Source organism: Cupressus sempervirens, chromosome 2, assembly GCF_028749045.1.
Source record: "Cupressus sempervirens isolate cs-2001-9-10 chromosome 2, ASM2874904v1, whole genome shotgun sequence".
NCBI classification, from domain to species: Eukaryota; Viridiplantae; Streptophyta; class Pinopsida; order Cupressales; family Cupressaceae; genus Cupressus; species Cupressus sempervirens.
Window position 1 is genome coordinate 601,068,183 of NC_143119.1, and position 15,297 is coordinate 601,083,479.

Sequence of the window (15,297 nt, forward strand, 5' to 3'; positions counted from 1 at the left end):
CATAGTACCAATATTGGCAAAGAAGATGGCAACACGCCTCATGTTAAAATCTCTAGACAGCCCCTTTGAGATAAATAATACTGGCAAAACTCTTGCACTCAAAACACAACTGAATCATATAAGTATGAATAAAGGAGAATTTGTGACTGCCTACTTCGTGATAATAATAAAATTGAGGGATCAACTATCAAACATTGGGCATGAGATATAAAGAAAATATTACCCCCTTTAGCTCTAAGTGGATTATCGAACTCGTGGGAATCATTCAAACAAGGCATAAGTACAAGGTCAAAACTCCCAAAGTTAGACCGTCTAAGGTCTAACTCTCTAGAAGAAGTGAGGTAGTTACCAAAAGGAATCAAACAAAAATCCATAAATGAGGACCTTGCTGTTCTAAATGCCAAACATCATAAGAAAGGAAAGAAGAAATTCAAAAGGAAGAAGGGTTGTCATGGTAAGGTTAAGGAAAGAAGAGATGCTTCACAAGTCCAATGTTTTAGATGTGATGAATATGGACATTATGTTGTCAAATGCTCTGACAGACTTAAGAAACAAACGTCCTATGCTATGGTAAGGAAACCAGATACTAAAGAAGATCCTAAGAAGTTTCTATTCTATTGAACACCATCAAATCATGTATCAAATAAAGTCAATACATGGTGATTGATAGTGGGTTTGCTAGACATATCACCGGATTTTGAGAACATCTAGATACTGTGGTTGAAGAAATTGAGGAAGAGGTAACCATTAGAGATGACTCTGCACATCTTGTAAAAGGAGTGAGCACCTATAACATCAAATTAGATTCTGGCATCACTATCCAACTACAAGATGTATTGTTTATACCAAGAATTAAAAGAGACCTAGTATCTATATCTGCCCTAAAAGATAATGGATATAGAGCCACTTTCATGAATGAAAAAGTCTTGGCATAGCCAAAGAATGCTACTTCTAGGAAGGCTAAACTAATAGGTTTAAGACACGGATACCTATACAAACTCTGCATTGATTCAAAACCAGCACTCATTCACGAAACCCTTGACTCCAATGAAATTTGGCATAGAAAATTTAGGGCATACACATTTCCGAGCCCTAACATCTATGGAAAAATTATTAATAGGACTTCCCAAACTAAACACAATCCATATTTGAACATATAAGGGGTGTGCATTAGGGAAGAACACAAAAGGATCCTTCCAAAATAGTTTAAGCAAAACTAAAAATGTATTGGAATTACTCTACGTAGATTTATGTGGACCTATGTCAACTCCATCAGCGGGAGGGTCTCTATACTATGTAATTTTTGTGGATGACTTCTCCAGAAAGACTTGGATCTACTTCTTGGAATGCAAAGAGTTAGAAGAGATCCTTAAGAAATTCAACGAATTTAAGGCCCTAATAAAAAAATCGGTAGGAAAGAAAGTTAAAACCCCGAGAGTTGACAATGAGAAAGAATTCACTTCCCAAATTTTTAGAGAATTTTGTATGAATGCCGGGATTAAGAGGGAGTTCATTGTACCCTATAATCCTAAATAAAATGGGGTAGTTGAGAGGAAAAATAGAACCATTGTGGAAGTTGCAAAGTCAATGATGTATGACTGAAATTTGATGCTTCATTTTGGGTAGAAGGATCAAGAACAATTGTCTACATACAAAATAGATGTCCTCACTCACATCTTGATAATAAAAGACCAGAAGAGGCCTTTACATGGACAAAACTTGATATAAGCTATCTTAGGATATTTGGGTGTCTTGTATACATACATGTACCTAAAGTGAAAAGAACAAAATTAGAACCTTTTGGGAGAAATGGGATTTTTGTGGGTTATAGTGAAACTTGTAAAGGCTACAAAATATACCTACTTGATCAAGGCCAAGTAGACTGAGTAGAGATGTCACTTTCGAGGAAGACATTGCCTTCTAAAGGTCTAAGGGTTTAGATCAACTAGGAATTTAGGACTCACCTGAAAACATGAAGGAAGAACCTAATTTTGAGACTTAGAGGGAGCAACCAGAAGAAAACCCTAATGAAAAGCATACTAGTCTTGAGATTTAGAGGGAGAAAAATCCTAATGTTAACAAAAGGAAACAACCACTTTGGGCTAGAAAGGTTATTGAGGAAGCAGAAAACTTCATTGCACTAAAAGACACTTTTAGAGTAAGAGGCCTAATATATTATCAAACTACCTAGCACTAATGAACGGGATTTCAAATTCAGAACCCACCAGTGTAACTAAAGCTCTTAAACACCTAGTATGGAAAGATGCCATGATAGAAGAGTGTCATTCAACTCTAAAAAATAATGCATGGGATATAGTACCTAGACCTAAGGGGAAATCTATTGTTTCCTCTAAATGGCTCTTCAAAATTAAACATGCTATAATGACAGTTTAGAGAAACATAAGGCACATTTTGTTGCAAGAGGTTTCTCACAAGAGAGAATTGATTATGAGGAGAAATTTGCACCAATTGCCATATATCCGTCTGTTAGACAAGTTGTAGCCATTGCTACAACAAAGGGCTGGAAGATGCACTAGATGGATGTAAAGACAACATTCTTGAACGCAACTATGGAAGAGAAAGTCTATCTAGAACAATCTGATGGTTTTGTGATTCATGATGCAACATCCCATGTATGTAAATTGAAGAAATCCCTGTATGAACTTAAACAGGCTCCTAGAGCCTGCTATGACAGAATTGATAGGTACCTTACATGACTTGGTTTCTCTAAAAATGAAGCTGATCCAAATCCCTACTTTCAAGTTATTAAAGGTGATATGTTAGTATTAATTCTCTATGTTGACCTCCTAATTACATGAGAAGATCACCTAATTGCTCAATGTAAGAAGGATTTGGCTTTAGAATTTGATATGAAGGATTTGGCTTCAAAATTTGATATGAAGGATTTGGGTCTATTGCATTACTTTATGGGATTGGAAGTTTGGCAGAAACCTGATGGTATCCTTTTGAATGAAGGGCAATATACTATTGACATTTTGAAAATGTTTGGAATGCTGAACTGTAGGCCTATGTCCACACCCATGGAAACAAACTTACACAAATTGAAAGAAGTGGCAGCCGAATCCAGATTTTAAGATCCTACCCCGTATAGACAAATCATGGAATCTTTGATGTACTTGGTTAACACATGACATGACATTTTCTATGCAGTGAATGTTTGAGTCAATTTATGTGTGAACCACACAAAATACACCTTGTTGTTGCTAAACACATTTTTAGGTACCTAAAGGGTACTATTGGATATGGATTCAAATATAAGAATGTTGATCTAGACATACATGGATTCATAGATTCAGATTGGGCCAGAAGTGCGAGTGATTGAAAGAGCACGTCGGGATGTTTTAGTTTGGGTTTTCCATGATCTCTTGGATAAGCAGGAATCAATTTTCTGTGGTACAAAGTTCTACTGAAGCTGAATACATTGCAGCCGCAATGGGACCTAGCAAAGTTGTATGGCTTCGAAAGTTATTTCTAGGACTGTTTGGAAAGTTCTTGAAACCTAGTACTATTCATTGTTACAATCAACTGCATCAAGCTCTCAGTTAATCCTGTTTTCCATGATCGATCCAAGCATTTAAAGTTCCCTTAGAAGTACGTGAGGGATATGGTTGAAAGGAATTTAATTCAGCAGGAATATATTTGTACAAATGATCAAACAGCAGATCCTTACTAAGCTTCTCTCCAGAGTTAAAGTGGAGTACCTTAGAAAGAAACTTGTTATGGTTGAAATATAAATTAGTGAGACTAAATCTCAAAATTTTTTCTTTTGTACTATTATATATTTTTAAAATGTTTAATGTGTAAACACTTTTGTCATGTGTGATTCTATGACTTCATGGGCCTTATCTGTGTATATTACTGAAAGGTGATGATCTTCCTGATAAAGCACATTTGTATTTGACATTGTAAGGTGATGACTTTACAATGACCAGTATCATGCTGACTTGATAGTTAATATCTTTCAGACTAATTGATTGATACCATGCTGACTTGATATCTATTGCAGATCAATTTGGTCTTAATGAGATAATCATGGTGGACATACCATGACATCTTATGGTAGACATGATGTGATGTGGTGTCGGTGCACAGACCATAATTGGGATATACAAGTATCCTGCTTACTTGATATTGTGTATTCTCCTTGATATCACTTGCCAAACAATATCTAAAACTATTCATACTTGTTGTCTTCCCTAGCTAAGAGGTAGTGTTAAATGTGATAGCGTCGGTCAGCCTGGGAGAGTGTGGAACTGATAACCATGTAATTAAGTATATATACATGTATACCAGTTCACTCTGTGAACTGTTATACATGTATATATACTTAATTACAATCATGATCCAAATTGACCGTGCTTCCTTCGGCAATCTGACTGATCACATCCTTCACAAGCATGAAACATTCATTTGTCTCTTGGATATCAATCTAGCATTGGTTATATTTACATTTACCTTAATGATTGACCTGATCTTGTTAATACAAACTAAATACTAATGAGACCTGTGTTAGTTATAGTTAACTAGAAAGCAACTGGTTATAATCGTGCCTCTTGGAAACAAATGTTAATGAACCATCATGTCTCATCATTTGAATAGGCGTGTCTACTCATCCATAGGATTATATATCTGATTGAGGATGCAAGAGATAGCACAACTGTAAACAATAAATCGTTCTATCTCTGCATTCGGATATCAGATCAAAGTCAAATATCATAGTTAGAAATTCTTTAACAAGTTCGAACATTATTATTGCATTGTGATCGCTGAAATCTATCTGTTATAGCAGTCAGATCAGAAGTCTGAAATTAAAATAACAGTCTGCTAGTAAGATTACCAGCGGATTTACAAAGAATGACTTGGCCGAAATAAAAGGAATGTTGCAAAAGTACCAAAACATGCAAATTTGTTTTTTTGCAGCATCATACACCTTCTTGTTCCTACCCATGCTCTTAAGCGAGGGCTATACAACAGGAGTATTGTGTGTCACAAAATAACTGTCCAACTTGGATGTTTGGACTCTAGGGACAAGGATAACTTTGCCACTAGGAGGAGCATACAGAGAAGCAGTAGCTCTAGCAGAAGCGCTAGGATGAAAGGGAAGCCCAAAAGAACAATCTTCAACATAACCTAGGGATATGGATGCGCCTGTGGTTACAGATGTGGATGAATGGGAACCAATAACATTTAACTCTTCCAATTGCCTCTTCTTAGTTTTCCTTTTCCTCTTCAAATTTTTCTATCTAAGCATCACATAAATGAACTGCCTCAGTAATTGATTTTAGACATGGCTCAACATCACTACTAATTATGCCGACAACATGGTACTTAAATCTATTGATGCCACCATGATTCATGGTATATTGAAACTCTTTAGTATATTTCCAAGATTCATCGTTTGGAGGTATTGGGAAGAATTAATGTTTTCAAAATGTGAAGGCTGCTACAATAAGATAATTTTATGAGTAGAATCAACAATCTCTACATTTATGTATTGTGCTTTTTTCTTTGAAATTTTCAAATTTCAATGGAAGAATTTAGAAAAATCAACAAACTCTACATTTGTTTTTGAAAAACTTGTAAATAAATGTTTACAAATTTTTTCTAAAAAAGATCTAGGGTTTGTTATTGTTCTACTTCTCTCATTGAAGTATGTAATTTATATTTTAATAGAAAACATTCAAACTTTGGAAAGTTAAACTAAACAAATTTAATTAAAAAAATGAAAAATCTATACACATACAAGAAAAATCAACAAAATCTACAAGATTTAACACTTACATCTTTCAAACGAGTTGAGAAGTCTTGGAACAACTGCTATGGCTTCCTTGATGCTCTCAATGCAAACCTATGACCTACCCAATGTTATTTGTGGATTCTTTGATACTCTTTTTCCTTGTTGGTTGCAAACCTGTGGCGTCTTGTTTTTCTTCTTCTCTCTCACTTTTCCTTTAATCTCATAACAAGCAAATAGATCACCTTTTAGGGGAAAATAGAAAAGATAAGTTGCAAAAAGGAAAGAAAATACTTTATATATTTTTTTTCTTTTCTTGCATGTGCAGCTTATTGTTGCCACCAGTTAGGTCATAGGCCAAGGACCCGGTGGGTCATGGTACGACCTGCTGTCTTGGCGAGTCATGCAGGCATGACACGAGTCGGCGGGTCATATAATCTCGTGTAGGCATGGTCGGCTTGCTGATCTGAACTACTGATCTGCACGACTCGTGGCGAGTCTTGGGACTCTGGTATTGTCTGATATGCAAATAAAGGAAATAGACTATAATATATAGAATTTAGGAATGAAGCAGAGGTGTGATGTGAACTCATTGTAATAGGTAGATTTGGGATCTAACTACCATCAATGAAAGGGATGAATGAGGAAGGGGTGGTATGCAGTCCCATCAGTCAAAGGGATGACGTGCTCTTATTTTCTAATTTACTTAAGTAAATAGTACTAATTACCTGAATAAACTTAGTATAAGGTCCAAAGAAACACTACATCAACATTATTTTCAAACTGTGGACCTAAAATAATTTTTATTTTATACCTTTTCAAACTAGATTAGGGTTTTGGGGCTATATCCCCTACTAGCATCAAGGGATAGTGCCCCTCTTGAGGATTTGAGGGTAGTGTTTTTGATGGGATTGAGGGGTAGAGCCCTTGCTGCCAAGCCCACACCATGAAGACCAGGCAAAACTTCATGGTGACTGGCATTTTCATAATTTTATGATTGCTTTTTCCTATACGTAACTCATTATTTTCAACCAAATCTTCATTCTTTAGAGCACAAGCGATCAACTGGGAATTTGATGGATCTAAATGATGAGCTGTTTGCAGTTTAAGAAATAATATCATCATTCTTGAATTAATTTTTTTATCTCCTTTGTTTTTAACTTTTTAGAAACTGCTTGCAATAGTTAGAAGAAACTCACAACATTTATGAAAACTTGATAATAGCTACCACTACCCCACCCTTATTGCTTTCTCTACTCTCTAAAACTTAAAGGTGTTGGTGAGATGAATCAAGAAATATGTGAACAGCACTTTCCTAAAGTTGAGAGAGCATGTATTTGAGTAAACAAAAACTGTAACTATTGTTTTAATACTTCATTTTTTCTCCATTACCCTAGAAATATTCCTTTTGTCCTCCAAGGTCAGCCATTTCCGCAGGCCATCATGTTGTTTGTTTGTTTAAAGCTTTGACACAAATCAAAATCATTATTTGACACAGGGAAATTGTGTGGGGTCCACAATTGTCTTTGGAATGTTAAGGTGTCGCCTGTCTCCAACATGAGAGGATGTTCTTTCCATTACTGGTTTCACATTAATGTAAAACAACATTCTCTACTTTTTAGCACCTTTTAAGTGTCTACCTCATTTGCACTGTAGGTTTTATGTGTTGCACTCTTGCAGTTGACTAGATTTTATTGTAGACACTCCCATCTGAGTGCAACATGAAATTTAACTCTTGGTGGGATCCACAGAAAGGGGGCTAGAGCTTTTAATATTGAGGTATCTGTTTTTTCAGTTTATTCAGTTTTTTTTTGCTTATATGGATGGTATGTGTTATCTGACTTTAATTCTTATTTTTATGCTCTATAAAATAACATAATATAATTTTAAATGTGTCCTCTAGAAACAAACCCAAAACATATCCCATCCCAATATTTTTCCCTCTACTGGCATATCCAAGCCTGGACTGTTTAACTCAGAAAATAATATTTTTATAGCAGAACTTCCGATTAAAAATTTTAGCCAGTCAAACATACCTTACATTTTGGTATTGATATTGAAACATTGTGCTACTACAGAAATGGTAGGTAAAAGAGTGCAGGCGGGATACAATTGTAAACAGCTTGGTTTCTGTTAGGCAGGATGTTTTATTTGGTTACTTGTTGCATAAACTTATTGCTAATAGGATTGGTACTAATGTCAGCATGCAGATTACAACACTAGCAAATGAGAACTAGCTATGTCTTAAAAGATGAATGAAATGCAAATATAAAATATATGCTCTCGGCTTATATTTTCGTCATCTTGCTCTTATATTTTTAATCATACATCTAGGCTAAGTGATAAGGCTCAAACTTGAATTCAAGTTTGGGAATCATAAAATTTGGATGAAATTCAGCAAGGGTGAAAACTTGAAAAAAAACTTGACATTATATTTACCGCATTTAGATTTATTTATTTTAAAATGTAAGTAATATAATTACAAAATTGTCAAAATATTTTAACATTGCTAAATACTTCTACAAATGAACTCAGTATTATTTTAAAATAAAATAATATTGTATTAAATATCGTGAAATCCAGAGGAAACTTGGCAAGGGAAAAATTCACCAAAATTCAAATTTGATAGATGAAACTCGACAAATGCTGTGGCTTAACATTTAGGTAAACTGAAGAGATAGAGTCACTATAGGATTCACTTTACTGGAGAATAAATATAGAAACATAAATTTTTATGAGGAGCTGTTTTGAATGCAACTTGACAGATGCATATGAACAGATAAGAAATTTGTATGCATTGAGTCGGAATGCAGGTCATAATACGTCAAGTCAGAATTTATCTATATAGGTTGTAAAGGAACTGTTGTAAGTTAGGAGATGATACATGTGCCAGTAATGCCTAGCCTATGCAAGGGCAGTAATAGAATCGAGGTCTTTTAAAACAAGGACAGATAAGTACGAGTGATTTAGGCAGGTTTTCTTGAGCTAAGATTTATCTGTTTAAAATGGTAGCTGCACTGGAGATCTTCGTATTTGCCTTTGTTGATTTGCTAAGTGTGACTAGGTTTCTCTCCATTATCTGGCATACTATTGGTTGGCTTCTTCTTGCGTGTTGTGTTCATTGTCAGCATTGAAGATCGTGCTTCAGTTGTGTTCATCGATGACTTCCGTCTAAGATTGTTGGTTCTCCATATTATGTTATCTTTACATGTTCTACTGCTGCCAGGTGTCCTTTATAACTGTCGCTGCTTGGTGCCTTGAGGCATCCATTCATATTTTCGTATTGATCCATATTATTGCTCATGCTTGATGATATTACTGTGGCCAAAGTGAAAGACTTTCACAGAGGTGAACATTTGCTTACTAGCATTTATTCTGTTTATTGTATACAGTGGTTCATTTTGCGTATGCAATTCATGCCTTGTGTAATGTTGAGGCGGTGCTTCTTTAGAAGTTTTTGGTTTTGTATTGATCTTGCTGGTTTTGATGCTTTGCTCATTGTATGAGCAGAATTTTGTGTGTTTGAGATAATAGCTGTGACTGAAGATCTGTATACTGTGTCTTCATGAAATGATACTCTGTCAATTTTATTGGCTCTGATCATGGAGTGATGATTGAATGTCAAAGACACCAGTAAGGGGCAGAGATTTTTGTAATTGATTTGATAAACTGAATAAAGTAACTATCTTTCTGTGGGCTGGGTTGTTTACCTTGGCGAGGAGGGATTTTCCTAGGATAAATAATCGTGTCATCTGTTCGTATGCTTTTCTGGTTTTCTGTATAGTGCATTTATATTATTTGGGTTCAAAACATTGGTTTAATCTAGCTTCAAATTTATGTTGTCATTTTGTTGATTCTTTTTTTCCACAGGACAAAATTAGTTCAACATTGCTTAAAAACTATCATAAATAAAAATCTGAAGATCATCTATTCAGTTTGTACATTAACAGATATTTAAGATTAGTTGTGCTTGAAATGCAATTTGATATTGGACTATTCTTTCAAAAGTATGTGTAATTGCATAAACTAATTTATTTTGCAAAGCAGGGATGATGAAGGTAGGCTTCTTCGCACTAAAGCTTTAGGAACAGATGAGATAAGACAAAGTGTGAAGGGAAAAAAATATTGGCAGGTAGGCTATCTCACACTGAAATGAAACATGGAAATGTGAAATTTTTGGTTCAGTATCAGTTTTGGATTGTATCAAATATCATTAAAATTATATATTATGTTAAATTTGGTCCGGTGCTTGTCTCCTGATTTAGTGGAAGCTGTTTGGTTGCTTTTGAGCATTTTTCTGAATTCATTTTGAGATATACAATGGCCCAAATCATTGAGATGTTAAATATTTAGCATTAAACTTTTATCTTGATATTTTTTCTAAAAAACATTGTCGAGATATATCCATAGCTGCTAATTTGGGAACAAGCTCCAGTATGACTTTTTTCTCCCATGGCTTTGTGTGGATTTGCTATATACATAGGCACATGCACTTACACAGGTATATACATGTGTGTGTGTATCATTGATTCATTACCCATGTATTTCCACAAATATATAGGAAATTGAAAACATTAGTCATAGTGTTAGAGTTTAATTGTTCGTTCAATGTCAAATGTCAAGTCAATACAATATACAATCATTTATTTTCATCTTTCTCGTCATTTAAAGCGACTATGGAAATCCATGTAGTAGATGCATTAAGTCTGCACACTCAACGGTAAAAATCTACGTTACCTAGGGATGTGCCCCCGCCAAAAAACCCAGAGTTTCTGGAATAGGGACTCCCCTGGGACAGGGGGATGGGTATTGGACGTCCCCCCTATGTACCTGAAAACTGAAAATTTGGTCGCGACGTTTGAAAAACACAGAGACATTGGAAGAAAATAAGGGTTGTGGAAGGCTGTTCCCAGTGCGGCCGGGGATGTCACAAATGTCCCTCAACTCTACCAGGGACAGCCGGGCGTAAAAGAAAACAAATATTAAAAGAAAGTGTTCGAACCTTATTTTAATACAATTTATTAGGACGATAGTGGGGCCCACCTCCCCACGTGCCCTTAAAGGGAAAAAGTGACTGTCATATGCCATTGTTTGACATTTTTTTTTTGCATTTGGAGTTTATACCAGCAAGCTGGGGTTTTCACTTTGCAGCAGAATAAGATCAGCAGTTTCCTTCATTTTTCTATATTTTGTTTTTTATGTTGAACTTGAACATCATGATGAAACTTTATGGCAACCCTCTAGCCTTTGGGCATATTTAGATTTTCAGATTTCTATGATAATGTTCACTGTTAAACTTATATTTTTGTTCAAGTATTGATATGCATATTGACAATTGAGACTGTTATATGAATGCATAATAGACTAGAGTTAAAATTTAATAAATATTGAGTAGTGAATTAGTTATTATTTCCTAGATGGCATTCAAATGGTGTATGTGAAGGTTCTATAATGTTTAAATGACATGCTTTGTGCTTAGTTTCATATGAATGAGATGTATATTGTGATATTGCTATTAGGATTTAACTGTGTGATTTTTGAGTCAAACTCATTGACTTATATTTCATGAGTAGTGATTGAACATGAATCCATCTCCTACTTATCGACATGTATATTTGCAAATTTCAACTTATATTTGAAAATACCCCTATATTTTTATAGCCAGACAAACTTATCCCCAAATTGACAAAAAAATTTGCCATTCCAAAAACCTATCCTGCCGTTCTTGACCTAGAAACTCTGGGTAACGTAGGTAAAATTCCAAATTCTTTGCCTCGTCTTGTTTGTAGATACTTTGATTATGTGACTGGAGGCACATGTTGGAATGCACATAGACCAACTCATGCTTTTTGCAACCAATTGGTTTGTGCTTAACTAAGTGGATAAAGGATAATGTACCCTAGTTCCACTCTAGTTGGAATGCGCGTAGTCAACTTGATTATGTGAGAGGAGGCAATAGTCGAATGCACATAGACCAACTCATATTATTTTTGCAGCCAATTGGTTGTGCTTAACTAACTAGACACAGGAGTATGTATTCTAGTTCCAATCAGCCCAAGAACTTAGAACTCCTTGAATTTGAAGATATTTAATGTAAATTTATAGTGAAAACATAATTTATAATTATGACAAAATAGAAAAAATATTATAAGTAAAAAATACGTACCTATGATAGAACTCGGGTTGCAAGAGGTTATCAAACTCACTCACAATAGTATCCTCCACAGTTGGATCTAGAAAGATTCTTTAATTTCTAGTCTTCCACCTTGAAATTTCTTGTGGGTCTTAATATAGTGGCACTCTCTTGGGAATTTTTTTTTTTTTTTTTTGTGTTGTAATATTTGGAGACAATGCAATTGCAAAGATATGCAAGGGTGTGGTCATCTTGTTTACAATGATTCTTTGAACTCTTTGGAAAATACTTTTATGGGACTGTTCTCCTTGGTTGCTATTATGTGCTTTATTTTATAAATATAAACTCTGTCCAGTCATATTTATTTTGCAAAATTGGCTAATCTACAATAGCAAGTTTGATCATATTCATGATAGCCTTAGTGAAATTCAAAATGTAATCCATACAAGGCCACCAATCATGATTGAGGACTAATATTTTGACCTATTGGTCCCTCTGAATTTGTTTGTTTCAACATGCTTTGAAGGTTGCTAATAACCAAGACGTTTCAATGCCTCATGCACCTTCAAAAGTGATCTCAAGACAATTTTCTGCAACACGGTCCAGTCTTAGAAACCTATTATAGTGTTAAAAATAACAAATCAAAATTAAAATAAGTAATACATGCTATAAATTTGAGACTAACATTTGGCTGCAAATTGAAGGTAAATAAAAAATTAAAATTAAATAAACTTATTTCAACCTTGCCAAATCGGACAATGATCTAAGATGGCTTGTGGTATATGATTGTTTGTTTTGAATCATTTCACGTTTCACATATTTTTTTCTTTATTGTGGTTTGGGGGCCTTCTTTCCTTGTCTTAGATTGGGCCTCGATTGAGCATATGCAGACACTACTTTTGCGACCTATCATTAGATGTCACAGGTTCACCCCTCATGGTGCTCACCCCTTCAGACTTGCGGCCATATTCGACTTGATTTGGTTCCTTCATCGCCTTATGGTTTTGCGGATTCGACTGGAGATTGATATAGATAATCCTACCTAGCCTACTGCTCTTCTGTTATGACTGCAAGTTCTGATACTAGCTCTCAAGTTCGCTGCTAGTATGCTCAGGCAAACTCTTTGCTGAGTTCGATTGGGATTGATATTGATCACCTCCCTCTATATCAGTTCTTGTTGGATGCCCTTGCTCATCTCCTCCCCTTGCATCAGGAGTTGAATGAGCATGTCAAACTTGATATCTATAGACAATACATTATCACTACTTGGAGTAATCCTCCTGGAGGTTTACGTCCGAGGATGTTGTTCTATGCTGAGCACTTTCTGGAGATCCGTGATGGGATTATTGTTCGTCCTAGCTACCTATCTCGACGTTGGTGTCATGCACTGTGTATCTCTGTGGGCTCCTTCAGAGTAGGTTCTCATCGTCTTTGGGCCTAGACCGACCATCATATGGATAGCAGACATTGGATCTGTCAGTTGTGTACTCTAGTAGAGGTCAAGATAGAGACTCAATTTATTTTTCGTTGCCCTATCTTCTATGAGATCAGAGGGGTTTTCATTGTCTCTTCCGTGGCTGTTTTTCTCTTTCAACTTTCGTCAACTACATTGACCAGCAGTTTCTCGCACTTTACCTTCAGGAGGCCACCCTGCTTCGCGATAGTACTTTACAATCACTAGTTCCTTTCCGGCATACCTCTGCTCTGTTCATTACTGTCTTTTTCTCACCCTTATCTCCATCTTGGGGTGTGAAAAGGCCGTCTAATACCACCAGTCACTCCAGGTCTGTCAAACCTTGTAGCAGTTTCTTCCAACAGCGACTCTCCTCTAGTAGCTCACATAGACAGATTTGGGTTCATGTTCACCCATAGTCATATCCTTTTGTGACCGCTTTCCTTTTGCCAACAAAGGACTCCTAGTCCTTGCCTTGGCACTTCTCTTCTCTTCTTCTTGTTTCTTGTTTACTGTTTGCTTTTCTCGGACACAGTTTGGTGCTCCTGTTTTTGTCAGCTATCTTGTTGTAAGCTCTCAGTCCCATAGACCTTTTGTGGCCTTTTGTTGGACATTAATATTATTATCTTATCTTATATTATCTATCTTTGTGGCCATTTTCAGTGTTACCAAGTTGAGGGAGAGGATGACATATTGATGCAGGAGCATCCCCAGTGAATTAGTGATCAACATCTATAAAATAATTATTTTATTCACTGTCTTTGATTTTGTTTTATCTTGCTTTGGTTTTGTAATATTGGCATCTCTCATTTAGCTTTCATAAGCTCAACTATGACCGTTGAGGGTGAAAGGAAAAGTTTAAAACATGGACCATAGTTCCAAATTGAAATAAGTTTCAACATAAGTTAAAACTTAAAACTTAATAACCAATAACTATTCCCAGCATAATCATAATGATCATAAACTCAATAATAATGATTCATAATGCATTCAAAGTTGAAATTTTTACAACAAAAAAAATAACAATGCATTGTAATGACAAATTTGAGCATGAAGTTTTTCAAAAAAATTGCAACAAACTAGAATTAAAATTCTGAAAACAAATCAAAATGCAAAACAAAGGAAATACTAAAAAAATTAAAAACCTACCTTGTGCTCACTAAATCACTTGCAAGATTGAATCATCTTGCTTGTCTTCCTCCAAGAGATCTTGCAATCACTTGCTAAATCAATCTCCAAGCTCTTTCGAACATTTCTTCTCATTCTTCCAAAATTTTCTTCTCACTTTGCTCTCAGCTGTTGCAAAATAAGAAATGTCAATTGTGAATGCCAAATGAAGTATACATGCTTTTTGAAGACTTAGAGGGCCTTATATGGGATCCACCACAGTTAAGGTTCAATTAGAATTTTTTTTTTTTGTGCTTTTTCTTTTTCTTTTTAGACCGGCACTGCCCGCTGCACCTAGTCAGTCACGTCCTGGGTGCAGTCAAGGGACACCTAGGAAATCCCCAGGTATCACCCTCTGCACCCAAGTCTCCGAGTACTGTATAGGGACGACTACAGCATGTCAGCACCATGATGACAGTCGGGTGCTTAGGTGCGCTGCATATCCATCATGGGATACTCGGTTCCGGGTGGTTTGGGGTCATGTGCATGTCCCCGTGTTATGCTACTAAATTGTCATGTATGATATAATGATGGAGAATATAGATATAAGTAATTCATCCCCATCTGTAAAACGACATTTTATGCAGAATTACATCCAATCATCCAAGCGACCACCAGCAAATAAAATGTAGGAAGAATTCCAACATGGATTGATTTATCTTTGGGCAAACACAATCACCCGATATCGATGACACATCCATATTTGTTGATCTTAGTTGTTCTCTATGACATTCGTAAACAAGAATAACAATTATTGTGGGGTGAGATGGAAATGACCTGACAACTTAT

The 15,297-nt window shown here is 35.6% G+C and overlaps 1 protein-coding gene across 3 annotated transcripts in view; it reads left to right on the top strand.

Annotated features, from left to right (window-relative positions):
* The window catches only part of LOC149574826 (glycine-rich protein), a 164,836-nt gene that overhangs the window by 100,940 nt on the left and 48,599 nt on the right, over window positions 1-15,297 (top strand). For all 3 annotated transcript variants that reach the window (XR_016360101.1, XM_089814664.1, XM_089814665.1), the window contains exon 11: window positions 9,803-9,887. Coding sequence is in view for 2 of the 3 variants with exons in the window: in XM_089814664.1 (XP_089670790.1) it covers window positions 9,803-9,887 (85 nt within the window). In the remaining variant the exon portion in view is untranslated. The remainder of the gene's footprint in view (window positions 1-9,802; window positions 9,888-15,297) is intronic.